The sequence below is a fragment of the Brachyhypopomus gauderio genome, chromosome 20, assembly GCF_052324685.1.
Source record: "Brachyhypopomus gauderio isolate BG-103 chromosome 20, BGAUD_0.2, whole genome shotgun sequence".
Classification (NCBI taxonomy): Eukaryota; Metazoa; Chordata; class Actinopteri; order Gymnotiformes; family Hypopomidae; genus Brachyhypopomus; species Brachyhypopomus gauderio.
In genome coordinates, this window is record NC_135230.1 from 9,747,990 (window position 1) to 9,767,608 (window position 19,619).

General features: G+C 41.0%; 1 protein-coding gene across 1 annotated transcript in view; it reads right to left on the reverse strand.

The window, feature by feature from the left end:
* Positions 1-19,619, reverse strand: part of LOC143484623 (glutamate receptor ionotropic, NMDA 2B-like) — a 58,702-nt gene that overhangs the window by 31,413 nt on the left and 7,670 nt on the right. Inside the window, exon 3 of the mRNA XM_076983437.1 lies at positions 14,176-14,829. Coding sequence (XP_076839552.1) covers positions 14,176-14,829 — 654 coding nt within the window. The remainder of the gene's footprint in view (positions 1-14,175; positions 14,830-19,619) is intronic.

Below are 19,619 nucleotides of genomic sequence, written 5' to 3' on the forward strand. Positions count from 1 at the left end.
CCTAGTGGAATATATTCCATGATGAGCTCCGCTTCTGGAGGCCAAAAATGTCCAATGTGCCACTGGATGGGTGTTTCTAATGAAGTGCCATTCAGTGTGCATGTGTGCGTGTGTGTGTGTGAGTGATTATAGAATACAAAGAATATGGCAACATAAGAGTGACCATGCATGTGTGCTGTTGATTACAATGACATTCACCACTGCATTGAGAATGCTCAAACCAGGCTGATCAAGCTACAGCGAGGCTTGTTGTGGGAATTGTGCATCTTCGTTATTCTCCAGCGTCATTCTACCATGTGCAGAGTGTGTAAACCCACCACCCAAGACGAGGGTCATAACGTCCGTCCGATGTTACTGGGCATGCTGGGACGTGCTGAATGGAAATGTCTTCTGAGGGCAGAGGAACCCCAGCCGCGTGGGGTCAGCCTGGAGGAGGTGCGCGTTGGGGGGGGAGAGGTGATGGGGAATAGTGATACACACTTAGTGGTGACACGTGGTATCTCAAGGTTGGGGAAGATTACCCATTCTGATTGCTTCAGGAATTCTTTTTCTCTCTTTTTTTTTGCCAAGATATGGATAAATTGATAGCGAGTGAGTTTTGACAGAGTGATCAAACAAGAAAGATGCATCACCACGAGGAGTGTGGACCAAGGACACCTGTCTGCTCCAGCACTACTGTCTGTTCTCCAGCACTACTGTCTGTTCTCCAGTACTCATTGCCTTCTTGTCGATAGAGAGGCCAAGAATGAGATCATGAAACATCAGGTGTAAAGACAGTTTTGAAAATAACAGCTTTACTCTATGAACCTCTTGAGCAAAAAGGTAATGCAAGATAACTGTAATGTTTTGTAAACAAGAGTTTAAACAGACACAATAACGCAGATATCTAGCATTACTGTTAACTGTTTATTAATTATGTTGTTTATTAATTTTGTCAATGTTTAGTATTGCATAACACTTAATTCATAAGTGTTTTTTGTTGCTATTTTTTACTTGTAATTACAGGATATAACCTTCTAATTCTAAGTTGTTTTTTGTTTTTATTGGAAGGAACACATCGGGAATGTCACGGTACGGCGGGCCCCCTACTGGTCACCTCCGTCCACAGCGGCAGTTGTCTTGTTGCTTTGTTTTCGTCCCTCAGGTGGACGGGGCTCGTGATCCGTCTCACCTGAGGGTCATTTGTTTGTCATATATATGTTTTGTCTTTGTACCAGTTGACTGCTGCTCATTATAACCTTAATTCGGATCGTGTCACGGGTTTTTTGGTTTGCGCACTTTTCTTCATTAAACCCTCCTTTTTCCCTGAGACTTGGCGTGATCGCTCCCATTTTATTTCGCACTCCCTGCCCATCACAGTGAAAGGGCCCCTGCCCTACCTGCCCTGGTCCAGCACGTTTGATCTTGCTGATGAAGAGAGATTAAACTGATGAGCTGGAAGGTGTGACAGAGGCTGGACACTGGACAGGGCTGCAAAGTTTCTGGAATACGAAACCCCAGAATTTCTCATAGTTTAGCATAAAATTTAGGGCTGGATTCTTGTTTATAAATGTATGTGCTACAGGTTGTGTAACCAAGTGTTTCCATCCATGACAAAACAGGAAGAGTATCGTAGTGCGTGATGGACAAATGAAGGCGTGCGGACTTGTGGATTGATTCAGACACACGGAGGAAGAGCTACAGTTTTGAAAACACATGGCTCATATTGTTCACTAGCATTTAAATGTGAAGCTAATAATTTTTTTCAGCATAAGCAAACAAAAACGATGCAAGGAAGGATGATTTTGATGATGTCTAAGTTGATGGTGTGGAGTAGGAAAAATACTTTTTCTTTTTTCCAACAATGGACTGCACATACAACCATAAGAGCATGGAGGATTACTGAGACACCGGAGACCAAACTACCCGAAAATTAAATGATCACTTAGAATAACTCGTAAATGGAACCATTACCAGAGCATTATTCTACCATTACACTTATTGCAGAATTAAATAGTTTGGATGCCTGAGTGCCTTTTCCCCCAGTTTGGAAAGCTGGAAGGTAAGACACAAGAATCTGTTGGTCTGTCTCAGCATCTCAGTTGAACGGCAACTCCAGGGCAATACTACAACAGCCAGGAGGACCATCACACACCTTAGCAGCGCCGATCTCTTTGATCCATCTTGTTTCGGAAGAATTATTGATAGCGCAGCCTTAAGTGGGGACAGTGCAAATCAGATCACTGGACACTGACATTGAATTCCAGGAACTAACTAATGCTGTTCAGTTGCTTTTGTAGTGGGTGTGCATCTTGTATTGATGTGCTGCTGGCTGAGCTGTATAAATGTTTGGGTCTTTGGGGGGAAATGCGTGGAAAGGATTTATATGAGGGTTTTAAATGGTTCCTTAGTGAAGGAAGATCTACCTGTAGAGCAGCACTCTTCTTTATGAGAAAAGTAATTCTGAGCTGTTAAAGACCTGGAGTGCTGTGGCCTTATCGTGTCTTGCACGCCTTTCTAAGAGGCTGAACTCACATAGACAGAAGGTACATTTATGCCTGTTAATCAGACTTACTGCACACCTGTTCTTCACCCATTCGCAAAATTATTTACATCATTTAACAGATTCTGTTAAATTCCAGAGGAGCGGACATATTTATCAGCAGTATGTGTATTCACTGAGAATCCAAATGTCACTGTGAGCTGGTCCCAGCACACAGGGGAGACGCCACGGCCACGCCCACACCCACACCCACCCCACACACACGCACATCAAGCCACTCCCTCACTCTCAATTCCCTGTGTACAGACACTCCCCCATCTTCAGCTCCTGCACCTGTTCCATATTTTCCTCTCCTCCTGCCATCTCTATAAGACCCCACATGTCCAGGCCTCCGGTGCTGTGCAGTCATAGATGAGAAGTGCTCTGCTGCTGGCTCCGTGGTGAACTCTGCTCTACGAGCTTTCGGACCATTACGTGATATTAAAGATGTGCCGCTGCCACTCTCGCCTCCTGCTCACTCCTTCCTCCCACAGCACCAGCACATGACCTCATATAAAGTTTTATTCTCATTCTTTTTTTTTTAACAGAGGTATAAACTTTACAGACCTTACTTGTGTTACTAGCATCATGCACTACAAGCTCTACCAGGTGAGATGGATGATATGATGATAAAACCTACATGTTCCGTCAAATTAATGTTCATTTCAAAGCTTGCTGATGTTTTGATTCATCCATATCGCCAGACTATGTTGACAGTGCAAGATTCTTTGCTAGCATGCATAGAGAGGCAGACTCCAGAGTGGGCCTATCCTCAGTCAGAAATCTGGGACAGGGGGTAAAGTATCCCCACCCTGGGTGATGAGCTGTACCTCAGTATTGTTGTGAAAACTGCCAACTGAGGGGTCAATGTAATATTACCTGCATATGCTGACGATGTCTTCATAAGACCTCATAAGTCTTCAGAAGAGAGATATTGAAATATAAAGGCTCCTACAGTTACATATAGCTCCGCCCTCCGCCCCTGTCTTGTGTCGTCCACACTAGCCCCGCCATGTTTCTTTCTGTGGTTTCCCTTTTGTCCATCACGCCCCTGGACCTTGTGTCCCTGCCTCTGTATTATTGGTCTCACCAGTGTCTTGTTTGAATTCCCTGTTTGTTTCAGTGTATTTAAACCCCGTAGTGTCAAGTCCCCTTTGTCGGTTATTGTTTCGGATTACGTCCTGTCCGTTCGACGTTGTGCCGTGGTATTTATCTTTCTGCCTCCGTTCTCCCAGTTCCCTTACCTCCTTCAGTGTGTATCCTAGGTTTACGCTTTTGTTTGTTCTTAGTTTTCCCCAGTATCCCCATTATCATGTCTGTCTGTGTAGTTTGTGTACTTAGTTATTCTGTCATGTCAGTAAGCTCTTATGTTGTGTATGCTTTCCTTGCGCTTGGTTTTTGTTGTGTTTGGTTAATTTTCTTGTTTATTTAATAAACCACGATCCCCTGCACTTGCGTCTCACCATCACTATTTTAACGTTACACCTACTCAGCTATGAGCTATGAGGGATATCCTGGGGACGTCTTGAGTTTACACATTTTAAAACTCACAACTTTACTATTAATCTTAAGGCAAAGCATTCAGAAACCATTATTACTGTGATTCATAGACTATGTTATGTGATTTATTCAATGAGTATAGAAAGTATGTTGAAAGGTATGTACAAGGGTATGACATGAGAGTATTTTAAAATCCTGGGATTTTAAAAGGTCGATTATAGGACAGTGACAAGAAAGAGGTTTTCATTTACTAGGCTTTTTTATAGTTGGGAGGAGTGTATCTAGGATCAGCAGAATTTCAGGAACAGAGAAGGAATAGTAACCATGGTCTGTGATGGATGCACATTCTCTCCAAGCTACCCTATAGGGAGGGTATTGCATCAAGAGTACAGGCTGCCAATAACTTGGATGCTGTGCCAGTTGGTATGTCCATTCTGTAGAGGATCATTGGTCAGACAGGTCCAGAAGAGACTGATGGATATTTTATGGGCAGGCGAGCCCTGGAGCCCTGGAAGACAGGGTCAAGGCTTTGACTGATCTGTTTAGCCGTGTTAAGGCATGTTTATCTCTGAGCAGCAAAGAGACTTACAGACTGAACCCAGCCTCTGTGTATTTGATGTCAGTGGGGAGAAAGTGCCAACACAAAGACCTGTTTATGATAAAGGTGAAGACGACGACAACAGGGACAAGCTTGTTTGATTAGTCATAGCTTGGCCATCTGGGTTAAAGGGCAGTAGAAATAGTGCCCAGCTGTGGAGGAGTTTTTATTTAAAAGGCCTTCCATTCAGTGCAAAGCACCCAGCTTCTAGAAGCCTTCGGTGTTTTTAGCCAAGGATGGTTTTGATCAATCGGCGCATGGGGTACAGACCCTGCATGCTTCAATGCACCAATGCCTTGAAAGGACAGGAATCAAAGAAATTCAGTGGTGCATACATGTATAGGTGTGTGTGTGTGTGTGTGTGTGTTATGTTTGGGCAAGCAAGCATGTGTGTGAATCCCACTGAGAACCAGTGGATCCTGAAACTCGGTCACTATAGCTGCTGAACGTCAGTAGTTAGTTCCTGGAATTAAATTAATACAGTGAGAGTTTTTATCAATTTATGATAATCAGGCTAAGGACAGACTTAGAATTAAACATACCTTTTCTGAGGCCTACTAACATTGGTAAATTGTAAACATTTTGGGGAGCAATAATACAATAATAAAAAACAATAATAAAAAATAATAAAACATTTATGAGTACTGGCTACACTAGTGTTTTCATTTTGTTTCCCAGATGTTCTGCAACTGCAAAAAAAGACAATATCAATGGTAAAGGTGAATAGTGAGCATACGAGTGTCTGACCTATGACCTTTTGTGACCTATCTGATTGGGTTCTTTGCTTACATGCTTACGTGCAACAACCCTTATCCTAACCCTAACACACAGAGAAAATGGACAGAAAATTTAAAGGTTCTATCTCTGGACAGAAATTGAACTCGAGCAGCCAAACATTAAAAGTAAATAGGCTACGGCAGCATTTTGACAGAAGCACTATGGAATGACCGCATGACCACCTTACGTCAGTGTTTTCCATAAGCTATATTGTCCATTATCCACACTACACCACACCCTTTTTACTGTGGATGAATGGGTAAGACGTACAGAAGCAATTTCAAATTTACCCATGGTAGTGTGGATGAGGTCTAAGTTGGCTGCAATATTTCTTTTCAGATGACAGGTGATAGAAGCATTTTATATGATCTTCACCATAAAAAGATCTTGGTGTTAGATTTATAATAGCAGTTTGATGCTAGTGGTGTAATATTTATATACAACAATGGCTTTTTGATGTAAAAGAGAATCTGAGAGTTATTTGCCAGTAAAGGCATTTTCTACTCAAAAATCATGACTCTGTCATCCCCTATTTATGCCTTTTGTTAAATAACCCATATTATCCTTCTAACATCATCAACCCCTATACTCTTATCTCTTCTCCTGTGAACTGTGTGTGTGTGTGTTAACATGACCAATCCCTCTGACATGTGCTCTGTCTCTCCAACATCAATGCCTGAAGCTCCTGTCTCCCTCAGCTCCAAAAAAACCACTCTCACGCCTGAAAACAGACTTGTTCTCTCTCATGTATCTCCTCTCTCGGTATCACCTCTTTTTCAATCTCTGCTCCTTTTCATTCTCTCTCTTTCTCTCTCGCTTTCTCTCCCTCTCTCTTTCTCTCTCTCTCATCCTCTTACATATATATAGAAATGTATGTGCCATTGGTTGCCATGCCAACCAATTCAGCCCACAGAGTGAGTGTGTGTGTGTGTGTGTGTATGTGTGTGTGAGAAAAAGAGAAAGACAGAGAAAGAGGGGGTGTGAAATAGAGGTAATTATTAGGAAAAAGACAGGGTTGAAAACACTCCTCAATCCCGTCTATTTAACCACCTCCTCCGGTACCATGTCACTTCTCCCTCCCCTTCTCTCCCTCTTCTTTCGTTCACGTGCCTTCTCTCGCTCCTCATCCACGTCGCCGAACTGCAGCCACTCTCTCTTTCTCCACACATATTCTGACTTCTCTCTCTCTCTCTCTCTCTCTCTCTCTCTCTCTCTCTCTCTCTCTCTCTCTCTCTCTCTCTCCCCCTTCCTGTGCTGCTCTTACAGCTCCGCTCCCTCTTCCTCCCTTCCTTTTTGGTGACAGCAGTTCCTAATGTGTCTGCTCAGGGTTCTGGGTTGTTACATTCCTCCTTTTGCAAATTTAAATGTGTTGTAATTGCATGTAAAGAAGCCTCCTTTATTTCACACCCACACACTTCGTTTTATAACACTCCCCTCTCTTCCTTCTCTTCCTCTCCTTTTCTCTCTCTCTCTCTCCCTAGTCCTGTTCTACCCATCTTCTTCTCCAGCTGACATACTTATCCTTCTTTCTCTCTCTCCATCTCCTCATCTTTTTTTAGCTGCAGTCATACATCCCTTCACCAGCTCTGTTAGGTATATTTTGGGCTATAGAAGCAAAAGATGCAACAGTCAGTAAAATGGCCAGTAGTGGATTAATGCTCTCCAAAAACACAGATATAAAAAAACTGAACCATTAATCAAGTGCTCTGTCTCTACAAGATACATTGACATTTAATGCTGAGAACATTGATGCAAAGTAGAACATTGAGTTTTAGTTGAAATGGGCTCTCAATGGGAAATGAGTCTATTGATAGTGAACATTGTTTGTCAGGTCAGTTGGTACTGAACAATCTTTGTCAGGTCTATTGGTATTGAACGATGTTTGTCAGGTCTACTGATTCTGAACAATTTTTGCCAGGTCTATTGGTATTTAACAACGTCTAACAGGTCTACTGATTCTGAACAATGTTTGTCAGGTCTATTGGTATTTAACAACGTCTAACAGGTCTACTGATTCTGAACAATGTTTGTCAGGTCTATTGGTATTTAACAACGTCTAACAGGTCTACTGATTCTGAACAATGTTTGTCAGGTCTATTGGTACTTAACAATACATGCATCAACACTATGGTTTAAAATACAGTGATTTTTCCCACTTAGAAATCATGGAGCGGTCTGAAATTTTCATCTTAGGTGCATAGATATAATCTAAAAAAAAAGAATACAATGTTTGATTTTTAAAATAATTTGTGTTACTGCTGTAAATAAGTATTTGAACACAATCAATGTTAATATTTGGTACAATAGCCTTTGTTTGCAATTACAGAGGTCGAACGTTTCCTGTAGTTTTTCACCAGGTTTGCACAAACTGCAGCAGGGATTTTGGCCCATTCCTCCACACAGATCTTCTCCAGATCAGCCAGTTTCTGGGCTGTCGCTGAGAAACACAGATTTTGAGCCCTCTCCAAAGATTGTCTATAGGGTTTAGGTCTGGAGACTGGCTAGGCCACTCCAGATCCTTGATATGCTTCTTACTGAGCCACTCCTTGGTTATCCTGACTGTGTGCTTTGGGTCATTGTCATGTTGAAAGATTCAGCCACGACCCATCTTCAATGCTCTAACTGAGGGAAGGAGGTTGTTCCCCAAAATCTCGCAATACATGGCCCTGGTCATCCTCTCCTTAGTACTCATCATTCTTTGTCCTCCAAACACGGCGAGTAGAATTAAGACCAAACATTTCTATTTTGGTTTTATCTGACCACAGAACTTTCTTCCATGACTCCTCTGGATCATTCAAATGGTCATGGGTGAACTTAAGATGGGCCTGGATGTGTGCTGATTTAAGCAGGGGGACCTTCTGTGCCATACATGACTTTAAACTAGGACATCTTAGTGTATTACCCACAGTAACCTTGGAAACAGTGGTGCCAGCTCTCTTCAGGTCATTGAGCAGCTCCTCCTGTGTAGTTCTGGGCTGGTTCCTCACCTTTCTTAGGATCATTGCTACACCACGAGGTGAGATCTTTCATGGAGCTCCAGTCTGAGGGAGATTGACAGTCATGTTTAGCTTCTTCTATTTTCTAATAACTGCTCCAACAGTGGAGCTTTTTTCACCAAGCTGCTTGGCAATTTCCCTGTAGCCCTTTCCAGCCTTGTGGAGGTCTACAATTTTATCTTTGGTGTCTTTGGACAGCTCTTTGGTATTAGCCATGTTAGTAGTGTAACGAGGGGTGTACACCAGGCACACACCACGTCAGAAAACGTAGGGAGAGGCAGACCCAAGTGCCGTATAAAGCAGGCGGGAAATAAAGCCAGCAAAGCCAAACTGTGTGCACACGAAAACATGCACACAGGCAAACAAAAATGAAACTCAAACGCGGAATAAACTCAACGCGTGAAAACGAAACTAAAAGGACGTGGAAAACTCGACGCGTAAAAATAAACAAAACCGTGAACACACGGGAGAGAAAATAACAAAGACAACGGAAAGAACGCGGAATAACTTCAACGCGTGACAAAGGAACTAAGGATGCCAGGGGAAGACTGGCAGCAGGCGAACGCCGCAACAAAACAAAACCCTTCCCAAAATAAAAGAGTAACCAATAGGAAGAGAGATAGCTGGAGGAAAACTTGAGATGGGCCAGTAAGCGGCGCAGGAGATAGAGACTCGAATAAGTATAGGTAAGTGAGAGATTAAGGTGGCGAGACACCTTACAACAAAATGCAACACCAGAGAAAACAGAGAAGGGCTGACAGCGTACCAGCATGACCAAAACAAATCAGCAATGATCCGTCTCTACAAGCTTCTTTAAGAAGCCATGGCAACAGGTGAAACGGATCATTGCTGATTGCGCCGATTCAGTCTAGGACTGACTCGTGTGCCTCTTGTGGAGGTAGAAGGCACGGCATCCGAGCCAGCCCTGACAAGTAGTTGGAGTCTTACTGATTGTGTGGGGTGGACAGGTGTCTTTATGCAGCTAATGACCTCAAACAGACCTCTAATGTAGAATAATAAGTGGAGAGGAGGCAGACTTTTTAGAGCCGGGCTAACAGGTCTTTGAGGGCCAATTTTTGCTGATTGGCAGGTGTTTAAATACTTATTTGCAGCAGTAACACACAAATAAACTATCAAAAAATCTAAAATTTTAATAATAACACTTTTTTTTATTATGTTGCTCACAGTGGACATGCACCTAAGATGAAAATTTCAGACCCCTCCATGATTTCTAAGTGGGAGAACTTGCAAATTCTCAAGGTGTTCAAATTAGGGGTGCAGAAAAAAATCGATTAGAGCTCGAATCATGTTTCTAACATTGAATGATTCGGAATCGATTTTCATTTTCAAAAATATTTGGTTTTTTTCGGGTGCAGGTGTGCCTTCTCAGCCACCGTAGTACTAGGCAAAACAAGGAAACAGCTTTGACTATGTACAGGCATGCAAGCCTAGGCTACAGAGGGTTGTGTAGTGTACGGTATTTGTTGTTGCACCGCTAAAGTATGAAGAAAAATAAGTCCAAACGGCTCCGCGGTCTTTGAAATCAATTTGGAAACACTTTAGATTTTACCGTCAACCCGGCCCAGGTAAGAATGGGCTTGATCGTTTGCACACGCATAAAGACGCTACAGATGATATTTGGGAGTTACAGTGATTATAACTTAGTTCATTGAGCACTCTAGTTTTGTCATAACTAGATATTTAGACATAATACAGCTGTAATACTGCAAAGTCTTGGTCAGAGGTGAACTTCGGTATAGCCAGTGTGTATTTTATTTAAAATAATTAACACTCTTGAGCCACTGTGTCTTTGGACTTAGATAATGCCATGCCGTTTGCTGTGATGGATAATTAAAGTCTAGCTCTTATTTTATGCATAGAAACGTAAATTGACAATATAATCTGTAGCGTCTTTATGCGCAGATAAACGAGGGGAGTCGGAATTCACCACAGCACCAGCATGAAATGCTACAGTCACCGTTCAGAAACTGATCAGTTCAGTTAAATGTATTCAGTTCAGTAGATATATGTGGCTTTTAGAAAATACGGTATATATATATTTTTTTTTCATCTGTGAAGTGGAAGTTCTGGCAGCTAACATAAACCTACCCATTTTATCCCCACCGTCATAGGGAGTTTTTCCTTGCAACTGTCACCTTTGGCTTGCTCATTTGGGATCTGCACCCATAAGATTGTAAAGTTGCTTTGTGACAACATGTGTTGTGAAAAGCGATATACAAATAAATTTGACTTTGACTTTATTAATGTAACAGCACTTTTATTTTTGTAAGCACTTTCATATATTTTTAATGTTTGTGATTTGTTAAGGAAAAAAAGTGTAATTTTGTTTCTGGAAGTGGCATGTTCTCAGAAATAGGCAGCTAGCCTAAGCCTAATTCTTGTACGAAGCAATTTGTTGTTTTTACAGAAAGAGCAGTATTTTTGTATAATTAAATTTTTGAGTAGTGGCAAGTTCTGGCAGCTAACCTAAGCCTACCAATGTTATTTATTTTACTACAGTTTTATTAGGTTAATGTAGTGTTCTGATAACTGTGAGCAGTTCAAGTAGCTTGAATGTCAGCCTCAAAGATATTGTGTTGTGTTTGTACAAGTTTAAAACATATGTGCAAGAATAAGTAAATCAGACATATTGTCTTGGATTTACCTTTGTGTGTTTACATTATTGCAATATGTTGATTTACAATTAATTATAATATCTTTATAAATGTACTCTGCTTTCATGCCACCAGACCGGAGTAGCTCCTGAGATCCTGAGAATCGTTTTTGAATCGGAAAATAATCATTTTTGAATCGAATCGTGACCCCAAGAGTCGATTCTGAATCGAATTGTGGGATTCCCAAATATTCACAGCCCTAGTTCAAATACTTATTTTCTTCAGTAATAATTTGTTTCATTCCACAAATTGTCAAATTTATTACCTTGGCATTGTGATATAAAATAGTGTTTTCTGATTGTCATTATGAACATAACACATTTTGTTTTATTGACTAAAACAACATGAAATGTTATATAAAATATGTTGTGCTATAAGAGCATACTTTCAAAAGGTGGTGAGGACTAAATTATCCAGTTCAGAAAATGGTGTGGAAATGTCCCTGGTGTCCGCAGTGTCCTTAGTGTCCCCAGCGTAAATTACAAGCTGTATAAATCTTGTATATTGATTCTAGTAATTCATTACAAAAGAGAAAGATTGTTGCTATTCTCTCTATATATCAACAGTGCTTTGTCTGGGAAACTGTGATGAGGCACAAATCTTCAGAGATAACTCTCAGGCAAATATATCACCATGCACCAGTTCAGAGTTAAAAACCATCTAAACATTTTTCAGCTTACCTTCCCTCTTCCCCAAATCTGTTTAATACCACTGATAAAGCACAATGCATTTCTACCATGCGTGAATATGTACTTGTGTTTTGCACCATTAAGAAATCATACACTCTTTTAATATCTTTAAATACAAGACGTGTGCCATTTGGAAAATTCTGACTTGGTACGAAATTAACTTGGTACCCAAGCTGAAGACAAACCCTAACTTTATCACTTTGAAGTAAACTAAATATACCAAGGTAAATAATTATATAAATGGATCGCCTTGGCACTAGCTAAGGGAGCTCACTTGATTAAAATGAATGACAAGAGATTTCTTGATGGCAACGAATGCTAAATGTTACCCACTGGGTGGAACATTGCAATTGTACTGTCACCACAGAAGTACGAAAGCAATTAACCCTTAACATGCTTTGTCACCCATCTTTGATGTACCAGCCCAATTTGACATGTTGCACTGAGTTGTGTCCATTCCACTCATTTTTCTATGATCCATGCACTATGCTAATGACTGTGTAAGGAAAAAATTGAATGCCTGTAAATGAAGTGGCTAACACTAATAAAATGCAAAAAGAATACATACACAGCTCATATCTTTCAGGTTATTTAAGCGTGCTTTCACCCATTAACCAATAAAAACTTTTTTGTTGAAGTATATTCTGGAAAACAGTTACATTTAGATTTTGCATAATCCTAAACCAATTGCAAACTATGGAATAACTTGTAACAGGTTTAAATCTTTCTGTAATTTTTCTACAGCATGTTTCATAGTATCAGGACAAGAATACATGACCGTATCATTAAAAATATATTCTTCAAACTTCACTATGCTTGTGAAAATGTAAAAAGCAGTGAACCAAGGATAGGCCCATGTGGAACCCCATTAACAATATTTTAATGACAGAAAAAGCTCTGATTCTCAAGGTGATTGTTTTTTTGTCTTTTTGACTCTACAGAGAGTGATTGACCGAGTAGTGCATATGTATAGATATGCAAATTGAAGTCCAGGAGAAAGAAAATGGAGCAGTAAGAACATAATCAACTATGGACAGGAAAGCTCAGATGAAGAGTCAATGCAAAATCTCAACCCAACTCTGAATAACAATAGAATATTTAGCCTGTGATCTGGTAGTATACATTTATAAATGTGGAGCACCAGCTTGACATCTCATGTGGTCATTACTGAAGCAAATGAACCCTATCAACTTTAATTATAACCTTAAACCTTACTGGATCCCAAACCCCAATCATAACTCAAGTTCTAAGAAAGAAATTACAAAGAGTTCTAAAAAAAAATCCCAGCAAAACACGATGACAAATCAGTGATGACGTGATATTTAAAGTGTTAATGCGATACTAAATACAACAGTAAAGAGAAATATTTCAGAAATTCTACTATCTCAGCTATTACTTCTATAAGTATGAGATGAAGGTGTTGGAAATGTGTTGAAATTCAGCTTTTTTTAAATAATCAAATGTCCATAATTAGGATGTTCAGTAGTTTTTAACCTTGCTAAAATGTTCCCAGGTTGTGTTTCCCTTTTTCCTTCTAGAAAGACAAAACAAGCATGTTTACCTCCCACTCCTTCACTCAGTGGCATTTGCTAAGAGTCCTGCTGACATTTCTTTTCTTCCTGCCCTACTCTTCCTCTGTCCCAGCTTCTATTCATTCCCCTGTTTTCTATAGGGGAAAATCAACAGTCTCTCTTACGGCCTAAGTCCTACTCCCCCTCTCTCCTGTGCTCTTTAGGCCTGTTTTTTCTGTCCTTCCTTCTCCTTCTCGGTCATTCCAACAATGTTTTGATAATAGCTTAAGTGGTGGATGGACTAATATTAGGCTTTGAGCCTGTTGTATTGCTGGCTGAGTTATGTATATGAAGTACCTGACTAAATGGTCTTAAGTCTATATTGTCTTCAGCTCTACTCTCAATTTCCTCTGATAAGACAAATCTTATACACTTTCACCCTTACCACAGCAAACGCATGTCGGTGTGTGACGACATGTTTCAATTAAACAATTAACAAGGCAATTCACATTGAAGATAAATAAAAGACAACGATGAAAAGTGGGGAGAAAGAGATTGAAAGAGAGAGACCAAAGGAGAAGACGTGAATGGAGAAATAAGAGAAAAGAGAGAGCAAAGGACCAAAACAGACAGAGACTGAGCAAGAGGAAGAGAGCAAACACATTTTTCAGCAGTTGATTTGTCGTGCAACCCCAAATGAAGTGTATGAAAACACAACTCGCACTTTTAATGATATGTTCATCCAGATGTTCATGAGAAATTGTTGTGGTTAGTGCAGTAATAACAAAGGATTCAAGTTTATACTGTGAAATGTGGCTGTGGAAAATTCAATCTAAGCAATAGGGCAAAGAGAGCAAAATCAGAGAAGACATAAAACAAATAAAAAGCCACTTGACGTCTCAACATACCTTTGCAGCCATGATCATTGATGACCCCCCTCGGATGCCCAGGATGGGTATGTGTGTCTGGGCAGAGATGAAGTCCAGGATCTGGGCGATGGCCTCCTGATCGGTGTCATCACCAAACACCACGCCCTGTAGCCAGTTACGCAACATGAGCGTGCAGATGCGGTTGATGATGCTCTTGGGGTCTGTCTCGTTCATCGTGACCAGTTCCACCTTCGGCGGAAGGGGCACATGGAGGAAGTCCTCCTTCTCCAGGCCTTCAGCAAGCGTCAACTCGCTGGAGTTGCCCACAAGGATTACAGCAATGCTAAGGCCCTGAGCAAACTTGGGCGGCAGCGGCGCTGCCACTGGATTGACAGGTGCTGGAGGGTAGTGTGGTGGACCCACGATGGAGTGGCCACGGGCGGTGCCGCTGACCCCGCCCCCGCCTGCAGCCCCGCCTCCGCCGGCTCCGCCTCCCCGCCGTGACTCGCAGGCTGGGAAAAGGAGGAGGAGTGAGAGCAAGAGGAGGGTGAAAGAGAGGGTGAGGGATGAGAGAGGGAATCTCGGGGGAGAGGGGAAGAGAGAGGGGAGGAGAAGGGCCCAGCGTCCGGTAGAAACGGGAAAGAGGGAGAGGCGGAGGCCGAGAAGCATGGCGGAGAAGTGAAGGCGCAGTCTCTGATAGAGGACAGAGAGAGAAAGAAATGGAGAAACAGACAGGTAGAGAGAGAGAGGGGAGAGAGGGAGAGAGACGGAGAGAATTAAAAATGATTATATAAATTATAATTATATAAAAATATATTTCTTCTTTACAAGATTTCTGGTCACTACTTGTTACTAGTGCAACTTAGATGGAGTTTATAGAATCATCGAGATCCTTCAGAACATCATATGCACCGTGTGTACTATCTAGATGTTATCATGAAATGGAGCTCTGTGATAAAGATTTTTTTCAAAGGACAATGAGAACAATCATAAGAGTGACAGACAGATGATTAAAGGTAGAGACAGACAGAGGAAATGAGTGATGATGTGACAGACAGAAGGAGTGAGAGAGAGAAAAAGAGAGAGGGAGAGAGAGAGAGATCCTGCTGTGTGTATCTTTATGCAGTGAATGCAGTGAATACAGACATAAGTTGACATAAGTTGATTGATCAGGCAACTGTATAGCTCATACTCACACAAGCATGCGTATGTATACACACACACACAAACATCACAGCAATTGGTTTTTAGTAAATATCTCTGTCTTACACATCCAGTGACATTGTCCTGTCAGGTAAGCACCCCTTATTGCTAATCCAGCCTCCTCTATCATTTCTTCTATCCTTTCCTCTCTTTCCTCCCCTTGCTCCATCTAGTACCAGTCTCCATGTTTCTCATTCCTTCTGAAGAGATCTCATTATTGTTTACTGCCACTCTCATTAGCACCAGCACAGAGACACTTAGTCACCACCAAATGTGCGGTGCGTGTATGTGTATGGGTTTAAAGCTCGTAAATCAAAATCGGTCGCAAAAGGGATTTTAGTGAGGTGTGTAGGTAAGCGTGTGCGTGTTTATGTGTGTAGGCATCTCGTCAGTAAACCTCTTACAGACACTTCCTCTTGAGAGGTTGACACAGTGGCATTAAGGAAAAGAACACGAGTCAGACGGTACAGAACACACGAGGAACGTTCTGGGGAGGCGAGGAGAGAGGGGAGGGGAGGGGGAGGGGAGAAGGAAAACGGGTGGAGGGATTACTCTGAAAGAAAAGCAGCTCTTACAGGGCTAATTATTGGAGGTTTGTCAGCGCTAATTGCAGGTACACATGCTAATTATGAATGTGTTCACTTCTGTTGAGACAAATGAGTGGAGCGAGGGAGGAGGAGAACGAGTGGGAGGAAAAGAACGCAGGAAGAGAAAAAAGGAGAGAGAAGAGAGAAGCAAGAAAGGGGAAGAAATAAATAAGCACATGCTGTGCATAAAAAAGCAGAGACGGAGAGAAACCAAAGGGAGACTAAAGACAATATTAAGAGAGAGAGAGAGAGAGAGAGAGAACAGTAGAGAAATAAAAGCCATAATAATAAGCTCTAAAGAAGATGGATGTAGTTATAATAAAAACCATAGTGAATTAAAGAAAAAAGGAGTGACAGATGCAGCAGATGGAAGAAGACAAGCGGAAGGAAGGAAAAAGGGAAAGTGCTAAAGGATGACAGAAGAAAGGGAAAAGATGCAGAGAGATGTGCCGTTCGCGTTTGCCTTTCAGTTTAGTAGCGCTTGGTATCCATAGCAACTATTCAAATGAGCCTTCCTCCACACACACACACACACACACACACACACACACACACACACACACACTCACAATGCGCTATACTAGCTATGCAGACTTAAGAGCCTTAAATTTCCTGGTAACAAATATATACTTACATGTATCTACAAGGATAAGATTATCAGATCATGGGGTAAAAACTGGCATGACAATAGAGAAGAATTTGGTATCTCTATGAAATACACAAGCACACACAAACACACAGTACTCCTACACATTTTTTATGAAAAGCTGAAAGCCTTACACTGTTGTATGTTGTGTGACTTCTTGCCAATATGACAAGAAAACTTGTATCCCGACAGCATCTAAGCGGTTACATCCACACGCAACCATGGTCATATACTGTTTTATTCTCACTCGTTGTACACAAAGCCATGCACATTCAAAAAACAGGCCAATCTTTAAGCATTTTAAATATATATTTAAAGCACAGCAGTATCTTTCAAGCCATTTTATTAAAATTAGCTCCATGGAGATTGTCCGTACACTTAAATATTGATCCTATTAGACACCTTAGGAACAGTAACTTCCTTAGGAATAGTAACAGTCCTTACCCCATTGCCCTAACATACCAGGGTCTTTGTTACTACTGAGTTTGAAGAATTTACTCCTGTTACGGAGTTCTAGTGATTACGTATGCATGCTGTCTGTAGGACTTTGAGATGTGTAACATCGTTCCATCCTGTAACAGTGTAGCAGAGTGTTGTGCGGTATTTTCACACATTGAACACACACTCCAGCAGGTCGGCTGTGTCTCCACATGGTGTCTGAAATGAGGAGAACGTTTCTCCCGGGTGACCACAGAGCACACGTGCACCTCTCACAGGATTTCATGAATTAGCATCTTAGCATCATCCATTTCATCTCCCAATAGGAGTTTAATCAGACCGTTAAAAGTCTATTCCTTCATTCATCTTGACTACTCATACACAATCATCAAAATAATGCATTTAGATTCACTCAACGGGGAGTTCTCCTCTTGCTAAATGTAAACGAAGCCAGGTTGTTGGTGCTACCAGGAAATGCTACATTGCCTTAAGCTACATTTGCATTGGATTAAGCTATGATAAGACCCAAAGCATAAGGTTATGAATCCAGTTAGATTTAACATATTTTTGTGACTCTGACTTCCACTTTTTGAATGCCTTTGGAGGTTGCTCTGGTTAAGAGCTTAATCCATAGGACTAAATGTAAATGTTTATGCAATATTAGCTGTATACTTCACTTCATGAGCATTCAGGTTTTCTTCTACAGTGGGACTTTGGTATACAAGAGTCTTGATATAAGGAATTGGCTGTGTGGTGCAGGTAGAGTTCTACTGAGACTGGGTCTCCCTACATATTTGTCCCTGGACCCAGACGTTTGTAAAGCTGCTTTGTGACATACGATTATGTAAAAAAGTATTTTATACACAAACTTTGACTGAGACACATGTTGCCACCAATGCAGTTCATTCAGACCTACACATGAGCTTTTCAAATTTCATTATACCATTGTTTCAGATTTTTCCCTGATAATTAGAAGTTTGGAGGTTTTTCGATGATATTCAATGGCAGGATTTCATCAGATACACATATGCCCAAAACTCCAAATTAGCAAGCCTATCAGCAAAACATTTATGATTTTAAACTGTACTATCTTATCACATGCTACTACAGGAATTTAGAACCAACTGTAGAAGAAACTGCACTTGTGTTAAAATGTGAGTTTCTAAAAGTGTGTGTTAGCTGGAAGCTGCTATTCTTTCATGCTCCATTGCAGTTTATGGGAGGCATGTCTCTGCTCCATGAAACTCATCTAAAAATATATTTTGAACCAACACAGCAAAGTGTAAACTAATTGGAAAACAAGCTTCTTATACTGGAAATCCTAGTCTTATGGTTGTCAATAGTTTTGTTCTTGTAGCTTTGGATTATCTATTCCGAATATCACCAACACGCGTGCTGTGAATCTATCACTGCTTACGTGTCACTGACTGACAGTCATCATAAATGTTAACTCTCTCTCTCTCACACACACGCACACATCCCTACATATCCCCTGCTGTGGTGTCTTATCTCATATCAGGGTCTCTTCATGTTCCAGCTGATGATGCCCACTTGAACATCAGGGACACATTTGCACAGGGCCCGAGGCCTAATTTTACTGATTGGCTGGAGATGAGAGCATGGTTCCAGCATCAAGGCCTAATTGGCTGGAGATGACAGAAGAATCCGGGTCCTGAGGCTTGATTGGCTGGAATTGTGAAAGATGACCGAAAGGGGCTGAGCCAAGATGACATTTGCAAAGAGTATTGATCTGTCCAATCAACAAACTACCAGACTGTCCAGACACATACAAAGACACATGCACGCACACAAACAGGCCTGGCCAATACTGACTGAATTAACCAGATCGCGGCCATATGCCAGTGTGCCTCTCTAGGCAATCAAACATTCTGAGTCACATGATCTGTTGAGCTGGAGAATTTGGATGGAGAGTGAGAAATATGGTAGCATCGGTGTATAAAAATATGAAATGTGTTACCAAATCATGTCCACTGTAAAGTTAGTAGATGAAAAATTGGACAAAAGTCTTCCACAACAAAGATGAAAACAGATAAATGTTGCAGAAGGAAGAGTATGACTAAGCTATGCAGTGTTTACATCTGTCTAAAACATGAATGCCACCGATGCATTAAGGGAACGAACATAAGTCACTGTAATTCTCAGTTTGTGCATGGGTCTCACAAGTATTAGACAATTTTACAGCATTAAATCTTTCTTCTGGTACCATCCTAACTGGTGCCACTATTTTCACTTATTGTAATGACTAGTGGTATTTTATTTATGGAAATTGTGACAATATGACATTTGTATTAATGTGTAAAAACATGTACACTAATACATGGTTTTAATTGGAGTTTCATTGGATAGAATGCACTTGATTTGACTACATGTTGATTTTAGTCAACCATATTTCAGCATAGGATCAACACAAGATTTCTGATGAAACAGTTGGATTTGCAAAATGTCATCACTATAAATCATGAGAAGGCAATCAAGCCAAACTTGAATGTATTGTTTGAAGATAATGTGAGCTCTATCACTAGGCTGGGGTTGTGTGCTTGATCTGTTAGCTTCACAAAGGTCTATTTTTCAGACATGAGCATTTCCAC